The 11,160-nt window shown below is 38.8% G+C and overlaps 1 protein-coding gene across 1 annotated transcript; it reads left to right on the top strand.

The window, feature by feature from the left end:
* Window positions 1-4,725: 4,725 nt before the first annotated feature.
* LOC592376 (galanin receptor type 2-like) lies at window positions 4,726-10,683 on the top strand (the record flags this gene model as incomplete). Its single annotated transcript, XM_030985942.1, has 2 exons — window positions 4,726-5,553; window positions 10,633-10,683. Coding segments are annotated over exons 1-2 (879 nt in total), but the record flags the coding sequence as incomplete, so codon positions are not given.
* Window positions 10,684-11,160: the final 477 nt, after the last annotated feature.

Below are 11,160 nucleotides of genomic sequence, written 5' to 3'. Positions count from 1 at the left end.
TCAATGACCTTGAAACTTGTGTGAATTGTTGTTCCGGAAAGGTTGTTCCGTAGATCTTCGGCATGCACATTGTTCACCACCTCAAGAATGATGTCATTTGTCACCAAATCAGGAAGTAAAGTTGATAGCGCTCCAGCTTAAGGCATGACCTGTGAAACAAACAATCACCATCTCTATAATATTGTTTACTTTCTCATCTCTTCAAAAGTTCAACTTATATTCATCCACGATAAACATGCACATTTTTTTTTTATGTCACAAATAATTTAAATAAATGTGAAATTAATATTTTATTTCTGTGTGTGATCATTCATTATTTTGTTTAATGATTGTATTACACTAGCAGTCATATTCAAATAATCACCAATTTATCAACTTTAATATTAAGCCTTCACAAAATGAATAGAATGCAGAGACAGCTAACAAAAATTATATTGATATTAATTCATTTCATTTAGCATAAAAACATCTAAAATATGTTTTAATTATTTGAACCAATATTCAATAAAGTACATGCATCTAAAAATATTACATTAATTCTCAAACAATTTAAGAAATGGACTATAATAGCATAAAGACAGCAACAGAATACTCATTGATTTGTTACTTCATCATCGAACACATTTTAAATACAAAATAATGTGAAATAATAAGAATTGTCAATAGTTGCATCTGATAAATACAAAATGAATACAAAATGAAAATAAATAAACAGAATGCAGAGACAGCTGGAAAAAATGATATTGGTATTAATTTATTTCATTCATCATAAACAAAGTTTAAAATCTTGGTAAGATATGAACTTAGAGCTAGAAATGCAATCGTATGCAAACGATATATGCCTGCAATGACGCGTTGACGCCCGTGTTTCTACGTGTCAAACGAAATAGCTTCTCTCGGACTATCCAGAGCGATTTGTAGCCATTATTACACCAATTTCTTTTTTTCTTCTTCAAATATCAGGCTTGATAATTTCCCGATTATTTATTTTTTTCACAATTTTTTTTCTTCTTTTTTTTGCTTCTTCTTCTTCCCGATTTTTATCCTGATTTTCCCCTTATTTTCCCCTTATTTTCTCTATTCTTCCATATTTGTTCACAATTTTCTTACTCAAAAGGGGGAATGTTGCCTTCCCCCCCCCCCGAATCCTCTTTCTTTCTTCTTTTTTTTTTACTCAAGTGGGGCGTGGTTGAGGGGGGGGGGGAGCTCCCAATGAGAGAATGTCCTAGGGCTCCACGTAGGAGTGGATTTGACTACATGATTGAGAATTGATTCAACTACGAAGTAGTGACCTCTAGTCCTCTGCATCAAGAGAGTTTGTTATTGGTGGATGTGTGTATGAAGGATGGGGCTGATCAGTGAGGAGCTAAAGTGATACAATATTTGATGAGCCTCTTCCGATAGATTTTTTTTTAATTCACCCCTCTGGTAGGGTAGGAAACAAGCATCTGTACTGTAAGATATGCATGTTAACTTAGAAGACTGTCCCTGTATTGGTAGAGATAGAGAGCTGCTTGTTAAAAGCTGAATGTCTTAAGGAATTGCTGGAAATCAGAGTAGGTAATTTTAACCATTTTGTCGAATAATAATAGTTTATTTTGTGTGAGTTTGATGACATTTGTTGAGGATGGTGTATAGTTATGAGATGTCAGTGGGGTACTGATTTTGGTAAATTTGTGCTATAGTAATGCAGACTAGATTGGGATGAATCACTAATGAAACTTATTTGTATATGTTCATGTTATTCGATCATCGACATTACCTAATAATACCTATAACTGTTTTCAAAGTTATGATTTTATAATGATAATTGCCATTTGCATTACCTGCCATGAATGATGTCCCTGTCATCTTTTGTCATGTATGTTTCTTTTTTAGTTTTGTTTGTATATGTAAATCTCTTAACTACTGTTCGGAGAATTATGCCTCCACAGGGCCATTTGGCCTTATTTGTTAGTTCCCTATTTTCATTTTCTTATACATGTATATTGCAAATGCTTATTGTATATGTTCATGTTATTCGATCATCGACATTAATAATACCTATAACTGTTTTCAAACATGATTTTGTAATGATTATTGCCATTTGCATTACCTGCCATGAATGATGTCCCTGTCATCTTATGTCATGTATGTTTCTCTTTTAGTTTTGTTTGTATTTGTAAATCTCTTAACTACTGTTCGGAGAACTATGCCTCCACAGGGCCATTTGGCCTTATTTGTTAGTTCCCTATTTTCATTTTCTTATACATGTATATTGCAAATGCTTATTGTATCTTTGTATTGTTTTTATTAAAAATGGAAATGAATAAAACGAATTGAATTAAATTGAATCATTTATCATGATGCTGGTCTTTCATTTATATTCATAAAAGTTGTGCGTCTCTCCATAAAGTGTACTGTAGAGCCATTTGAGTTCATTGATGCATGTATCTTGTGTATTTTGTCAATCCGTTTTAATCCTTATGATGGTAAATGCTCTCGTTTGGGTTGTGATTATAAGTGATAAAAAGCTACTTGGTTTTACGCCTACTTCATAAACTTTGAAAACCGGACCTCGACTGTGGCAGTTCCATATTGGAGGTCCTTACTCTTGTTCTTTGATTGCATAAAGAGAATTTGCTTATTGTACCGTTTGTTTGAGTCTTTCTCGATCAGATAATCATGTCTATGTAGAAAACAGTCAAATTTGTTATATATTTTCAAATGTGTTTGCAGGCCTAAATCTGATCTTAACTCATAATATCTTAAATGTAAGAAATATCTTTAAGAATATCTTACATGTGACGTTTATTCTCAAATCAAGACGACCAGCTTGTTGTTAATAAATAGGCAAGCATTACATGTATTTTGACTTGTATGAAACCACACGCATTTTTATCCTGATATATTCTTTCACCTTTCTTGACTACAAGTGTGTTTCAAAATCAATATTGGCACCATCCCGTACAGTGTTATGAATGATATGGATTAATCAAGCTTAGGGCTCCTTTGCGAATACAAATGATAAAGAGAGAGGGAGAGAGAAACATGAAGAAGAGCGGAGCCGATCGAGAGATAAAGAGAACAGCGGAGTCATGAAAGAGTCATTTAGAAAGAGAGAGAGAGAGAGAGGGAGGAGGAGGAAGAAGAAAAAGGAGGAGAAGAAGAAGAAGGAGGAGAAGAAGAGGAAGAAGATCTTGAGTTACGTCAAGGGAGAGAGAGGGAGGGGGTGAAATATGAAATAAACCAGATTCCTTTGTTGTTGCGGACTCGTCAAACAACTTTAAAAGCACGACAATTCGATAATGGGGCGCCTATCTTAGTTACTTGTTCAGAACGTATTGATTACACGAAAAGAGATTGGGGAATCAGAAAACGACCAATAAGAAAATATTTACAGACACTTTGCTATATATGCAGCGCATATACTCGAACATTGTCAAAGATGTATACTCTTCCCAGAATGATACATCCATCTTCTGCCAGCATCTTGCCTCTTATATAGTTACGTACATGTATTTCGCAAGAAAACTATCACAATGTATTATACTATTCATCGAACCTACAACCAGCGAAGAATACTCTAATTTTAAAGGTACGTACACAGTTTTAACGCGAAAACAAAATCGCGAACATTTATTTTTCTTGCCATAATACTGACTATGCTTATAAGTGTCAAACGATGAATTATAATTTGGTCAAGAAAGGCTGACTATAGTTATATTCATAATAATATAATGATAACTGATAGGGCATTCACACGTATAAATTGTGGCTCCCTAATAACGATCCACAAGTATTTTACTTCTTATTTTACCCCTCAGTGCATCTACTTCGACAATATTTTTATTCAATATGTGTCTGCTGTGCACTTTCTTTTAAAAACTGGAAAATGGCGCCACATAGGCTAGATGCTGAGATTCCTCGTTCTTGGAGTATTTTTCGTTTATTCATGTTCTCTTGATTTCCGTTTCTTTCTTTTTTTCTTCCTTTTTTTCTTCTTGCCTTTCCACGCCGCGTCGGTGCATGTCAACTCACTTTGTTTTTAATCGTGAAATTGTGAACAATAGCCAGTTCAGGTATCAACAGATAGGCCTACATGTTGACAGCTGGCCATACCATACGTCCCTGTAAGGAACGCGGGTTCCAAATAGTCTAATCAAGTTGGTTCACTGCTGCTCAGATGGTGTAATATATCAGTGATCTATTGTTTTTAATCAATAACTAACATATCTAGCACATGTAACATACGACATTTGTGGAACACCAAAGGTAATGCTACACCTTTATCAAGGAGAGGCGATCCCGGGAGGCGATACTGCATGGTACAAAAGCAACCGGATCAAATAGCAAGCCTGAACCTATACCAGAATATCTTCTCTTCTAATTTTCCTCTGTAAATGTACAAGAGTAGAAATGCACTCTTTATGGGGATATATTAGGGATTTTAATTGCTTCGTTTTGGGCAGGCAATCCCCGATGAATGGAATACATTCTTCAAAGAATTGGAGTGGATTTCACTATAATTTGGAGAGATTGTGGATATCTTAAATTCAATCCTAAAACAAGAAATTATAACGAAGATTACTCCTACAGGCATGACTAGAGTATTTTTATTTTTTTGCAGAATTTAAATTACGGAGAATGAATGGTACGAACATTTCTGATGAGAGTAAATGGGAAAGGGCTCCATTTACCTGGACATGGTGGGTCATAGTTCAACTCGTGCTTTCTATAACCGGTATGGTTGGAAACCTTCTCGTCATCGCCGTGATCGTACGCCGACGTCGCCCTGTCCAGTTCACGGCCAACGTTCTTATCGGCAGTCTTTCAGTAGCCGACTTCTTGACGTCGTTCTGGATGATACCACGCCCCAGTTTCATAACGGTGCCTTCAAACTGGAAGGGCATGCTCTACTGCCGGATCGAGTATTCCAATATCTTAATGTGGATATCCGTGGTTGCTTCAGTGTTCATACTCACCGTAATATCCGTAGAGCGGCTAGTTGCTGTCAAGTATCCGTTCCGATTCAGGTTTCTATTCACAGTCAAACGATCAGTCCGCCTAGTTGGACTGTCCTGGCTTGGATCCGCCATTTTGAATCTCTACACTCTGACTATTTCTACCCACGACAGCATGCACTATACCTGTGTGACTAAATTCCCGACACGCGGAGTGCACATGACTGCGGGAGTCCTGCTTTTCATGTTTGAATACCTGATTCCAGTCTCCATCATGACCGGCAGCCATTTAGCCATCATCCGGGTACTTCATGCGAAGGCACTGAGTTTTCAGGTCAACGGACAAGTGCCCCCACCCTCGCTGAAGCTCTTACAGACAAAGCAAAAAATGACGCGCACTGTTCTAATTGTCGTCGTAACTTATATCGTCTGCTGGTCGCCGGATCAAATTTGTTTCTTTCTTTTCAACCTCGACCTTTATCGAACCTTCTTGTACTCGGACCTTTACCGAATATTCGTCTGCTTAGCTTTCGTATATTCTTGTTCAAATCCAATTATCTATTCGGTTAGAAACAAAAAGTTTCGTACAGCGTTGCTTGAGTTTTTGTGTGTTTCTCCATCCAAAAAAAAGGCTTCTCTCGATAAGAAATTTTCATCGTTGAAGCAATTGACACTTCGCCAAAATACTTTCGGACCAAGATAGATTGAGGAATTACACGCAGGTAACATTGTCTAATAATTTACACACTTAATCTTAAATCGATCTCTTTGACGGTCTTTGTTGGCATGACGTCACGGTCGTAGAAATAAATGAAATATAGTACAATCCATTTTATTCAGTAAACCTCGTCATTGAAATCGGAGAGTTTTTGAGAAAAAAATCCGAAAAGAACAAGGGGCAGGATAGTAAATGATGATTGTTCGTGACGTACACACAGAGAAATAAAATGTGTTTTTGGGGAGTAAAACGAAATTGGAAAAATAGGGCGGCCCCTATTACAACTTTTAGGGAGTAAAACACGGAAATACGCAAGGTTGTACAGAAAAGTCATTTGAGGGTGTAATTTTACACCCTATTTGTGAGTGCATATGCGCTACAGCAATGGCGCACCGTGTTGATATAGGTACTGCCAAATGAATGGAAATTAGCATAATTTACATATTTTAGTCATGTTGGGGGAATTATCATGTTTCATTTGGGCATATTATTTGTGTGAAAGTTATCTGATCAAGAATAAGGTGTTGTACCCCTTTTGTACCGAAGGTTATATTTGATAACTAACTAGTACATATTTGGCTTCTTATACGTGTTCGAGAAGGCAGGATTGTGTATTTAGGTATTTCCACTACATTTGATCCATCCAGGCCAGCCTGCACTTGTCTTGAGTTCACACTTGCTGTTGTTTAGGTATTAAGCAATAAAGCTTTTCGACATGTAACTCGTAAAACAGGTGAGAGCAATGAAAGGTAGACAAAAGGGTGATAATCAGTGACTATTAGGTGAATAGAAGCAGGGATGATTGATTGCGCGAGGGATGATCAATTGGTTGATGCTGTGCATAAGAAATCCTAACCTTGGGGTGCACATGTACACCTTCTTGTAAGGTGTAAATTTACTCCCTACATTGGGGAGTAAATTTACTCCCTGAGGGGTGTCACTTATGCGACAAGCATCTTACTCCCTATAAATTTAAACCTCTTTTTCTCTGTGTATACAATATGGCGCTTTCCGATGTAGGACAATTATCTCAACGCCCGATTTTTGTTTTAAGGTTGCTATTAATATTGAGTATTAAATTTGAAGTTTGTTTAAATTCGTTTCGCTTCATCCGTTTTTATTTGTTAATAACATTTTTTGAAATGAATGTGGTGAATGCATTTACTATTGACATTTTGAAGGTTTATTCCGTGGAAAAAAAAACCTTCATTGGGATGAATATGAGATGTCAGATGTACTGTGACACCCCGTAGATGGATAGCCGCCAGTAGACCATATTCGGACACGCCAGTTGCCCTGTGGAGTTGTGGGTCTAAATTTCCAAAAAAGATATTAAATTGGTCAATTAAATCACTGGCCAAAGTACTGACATTGTCAAAGACTATATGAAGAGCTTGATTCCAAAAGGAGCTAAATCCATATTTTGTTATTAAAATTGGGTTATTTGTCTTAAAATAATGATTTCCTACATGGGGACAAAATGCACTATATCACATTCAAAAATTTCACCAGGAAGTATGAAAACATTTAGGTACAATATCATGTTTCATTCCAAAAGGAGCTAAATCCAAATCGGTTTCATTCCAAAAGGAGCTAAATCCACTTTGGGTACTTCTGAGTAAATCACCTTTTTTATTTCTCCACTTTCCCTTTAGCCATGTACCGTCATGCTGTTATATATCTTAAAGGTGTCGCCCTTGACCAATAATATATGATAAGAAAAACAATCTACCAGTTACTTGTGATTTTAACAATTTTTTTTAGATTTTGTGGATTTAGCTCCTTTTGGAATGAAACATGGATTTAGCTCCTTTTGGAATGAAACGGATTTAGCTCCTTTTGAAATGAAACTGTGATATGTTGTTTACTTTCTTTTCAAGAAGCGTCAAATCTCTTGAAACTTAGATTTTATTAATCGTAATAACTATTTAGATCCTCGCTCGTTAAGATTGTACACGTATGAATGTTTATATCAAATGCTGTCACAAATTCTTCCAAATTCGGATCGTAACCAGATCGTATAGTGTGCGCCGGGCTTTAAAAATATGCCCGAGTTTAGTTTGGTCGTTTTACTCCTCCGTCTCCTCCTCTCCTCTCTTTCTCTATCTCTCTTCTTCTCTCTATCTCTCTCTATCTCTCTCCATATCTCTCTCTCTCTCTCTTTATCTCTCTCTCTCTCTTTCTTTCTCTTTCTTCCCTCCTTCTGTCCCTTCCCTTGTATCTCGACCCTCTCTATCCTCTATCGTTTCGTTTACTCGATTATCTTGAGTGTGATTTTTGTTCGTGCTTTCAATCAGGTCACCTTAAACTGCTATCACGTAAAACCTCACTCACATCCAACCTATGATCGTATCAGAGAGCAGAATATAATACCACTCGAAGTAAGTAGAGGATATGAATTAAGGTAGAGGTCGTAGAAGAAATTAGAACCCCAAATTAGATTTTGTCCCATATCTTGAGACAAGAACAGATACTGCGGAGCGAGCAAACTAAACATGGTGTAAACTTTGAGTATTTGTACTTCAAACATAATTTTTGACATGTTTAGTGACACCTTGTCAAGCTTTTGGAAACACAGACCGTGTTTGGTGTTGGACGAAGAATAGGACGTGCTTATCATACCAATGGCTTAGTTGTCGAGTTTGGTTTGGTAAGTGGGGACGACTTGGTCAGATGTAGAATCAGCTTTATTTATTTTACCGTTTCCCTGCATGCGACGTACGTTACACCAACTTCCCCACGTATCATTTTAACATTTATATCTTAGTTGCATTATGTACAATCAAGCAGTAATCTGAGTGATGAGATTGTTGCACTGGCGTACCTATGGGGGGGCAGGGGGGGCAGAGTGCCCCCCTGACGGGCTCCAGGGGAAAAAAAGAAAAAGGGGAAAGAAAAGAAAAGAAAGGAAAGGAAAGAAAAAGAAAAAAGGAAAAGGAAAGAAAAAAGGAAAGAAAGAGAAAAAAGGAAAAAAGGAAAGAAAAAAGGAAGAAGAAGAGAAAAGGAAGAAAAAGGGAAAAGAAAAGGAAAGGAATAAAAATGGGGAAATTTAAAAAAAAAAGACCATGGCCGTACGCACCAGGGGGGGGGGGGCAGTTGACCACAGATATTTTGAAAACGTACAGTTTTTTTCCTGAAAATGTAGTGTAGGCCTATACCAAATCTTTCAATTCTATTTTTGAAAATGCAAAAGTACCCTCATGCAGGCGCGGATCCAGGGGGGGGGGCCGAGCGTGCCTTGGCCCCCCCCCCCCCCCGCAAAAAAAAAAAAAAAAAGGAGAGAGAGAGAGAAGGAAAAGAAGGGAAAGAGGAGAGAAAGGGGAAAAAAGAGGAAGAAGAAAAGAAAAGAGGGAAGAAGGAGATCGGGGGGAAGGACTTGCCTCCCCCTCCCCCCCCCCCCCCCAATAAAAAAATAAAAGAGAAAGAAGGAAAGGGAAAGAAAAAAGATAAAGAGGAGATAAAGGGAAGGACAAAATAGGAAGAAGAAAAGAAAAGAAGGGGGATATCAGTTGCAATTTTCCCGCCAACAAGTTGTGGATCGAGGGGGGGGCAAAAGACCCTAGCCTCCCCCCCCCCCCCCCCCCCCCCCGTCCCCGCTAAAAAAAAAAGAGAAGGAAGGAAAAGGAAAAGAGGAGAGCTAAAAGGGAACAAAAAGAGGAAGAAAAAAAGAAAAGGGAGAAAAGAAGCGGAGATTAGTTGCGGTTAATCCCGCCAACAATGTGTGGAGCGGGTTGGGGACCAAAATGACCATACCCCTCCCCTACCCCCCCCCCCCCCAGCAAACCTAAATAGGAAGGGAAGGGAAAGTGAAAGAGGAGAGAAAGGGAAAGGAAAAAAAGAGAATGAAGAAAGGTAAGGGATATCAGTTGCAATTTTTCCAGCCAACAAGGTGTAGATCGGAGGGGGGGGGGGGGCCACTGGCATACTGATAGGGGAGGGGGGTTGGAGAAATAGAATTTAAACGTGGTTTATTTATAATTCCATAACGGTGGTTAACAAATAATGCTGAAATGAGATAATTTTCCTCACTTCATGCGTTTGTTGGAAAATGACAAATTCCTAAATTTACAGCCAGGCAAGAAAATGCTTCTTGAGATGCCTACATATCAGGGCCCGCGGAACGGCGGGGATCGGGATCCTCGAGCCCCTCCCCCCACACTTTCTTTGAAAAAGTATATTAAAGAGAAATAGAAAGAAAGAGAGCGAGAAAGAAAAAATAGTTAACTGCCAGTGTCACATTATAATGGGGTATCAAAATATGCTCATCTGACCATGATTAAAATTAATTCCTAAAATGCCCCCTGGATTCCACTTGGGGCCCTAAGGCGGGCCCTTAGATGCTCATATGACGGTCATTTAATGCCTAAAACCTCTGATTTCTGGGGGCTCTGCCCCCTGGACCCCACGCCAAATAGTGTCTTGCTAGTGTCACAAATAATAAGGTATCAAAAATGCTCATCTGACCGTAATTAAACGCCTAAAACCCCTGAGCTTGTGGGGGCTCTGCCCCCTGGACCCAACCAAGAGCCCTTAGACGGGCCCCTCGATACTCATCTGACCGTAATTGAGTGCCTAAAACCCTTGAGATTCCGGGGCTCCGCCCCCTGAACCCCTAGCCAATTAGTGACCTGCCATTGTAACAATTAGGTATCAAAATAATGCTCATCTGACCGTAATTAAATGCCTAAACTCCTGAACTTCCGGGGCTCTGCCCCCTGGACCCCGTCTAGGGCGCTAAGGCGGACCCCTGAATGCTAATCTGACCGTAAATTAAAACCTTAAACCCCTGAGCTTCCGGGGCGGACAAGGTATCAACATATGTTCATCTGACAGCAGGCGGTGGGGTGGTCCCCCAATAAACGCCGGCCAAAAAGAGAGGAGTGTAAAGGAAGAGGACGTAGGAAGAAAAGGGAATAGACAAAGAACATATTTGAAATTCAGACAAGTATTAAGAGTCGAGAACGGTACAACGGATCGTCTTCTTTCTATAATAATTTAATGAAACGTCGAAGCTTCCGCGCTTCGCGCGGAAGGGGGGGGGGGGGGGGGGATTGATTTTGACTAGGATTAAGAGTCGAGAACGGTACGACGAATCTTCCTCTTTCTCTAATGATTTAATGAAAAGTAAAAGCTTCCGCGCTTTGCGCGGGTGGGGGAAAAGGAATTTAGACAAGGATTAAGAGTCGAGAACGGTACGACGAATCTTCCTCTTTCTCTAATGATTTAATGAAAAGTAAAAGCTTCCGCGCTTTGCGCGGGTGGGGGAAACTAAATTATTTTCGAGAGCGGAACAACGAATCGTCTTCATTTTCTAAAAATTTAATGAAACGTCGAGGCGGGGGAAAAACTGAATTTAGACAAGGATTAAGAGTCGAGAACGGTACAACAAATCGTTTTATTTCGCTAATGATTTAATGAAACGTAAAACCTGTATTCAGACGAGGATTATTTTCGAGAACGGTACAACGAATCGTCTTCTTTCTCTAATGATTTAATGAA

This window comes from Strongylocentrotus purpuratus, unplaced genomic scaffold (assembly GCF_000002235.5).
Source record: "Strongylocentrotus purpuratus isolate Spur 01 unplaced genomic scaffold, Spur_5.0 spur5_scaffold_15, whole genome shotgun sequence".
Classification (NCBI taxonomy): domain Eukaryota; kingdom Metazoa; phylum Echinodermata; class Echinoidea; order Camarodonta; family Strongylocentrotidae; genus Strongylocentrotus; species Strongylocentrotus purpuratus.
The sequence above is the reverse complement of the archived record's forward strand: the minus strand, read 5'-3'. Positions and strand labels throughout refer to the sequence as shown.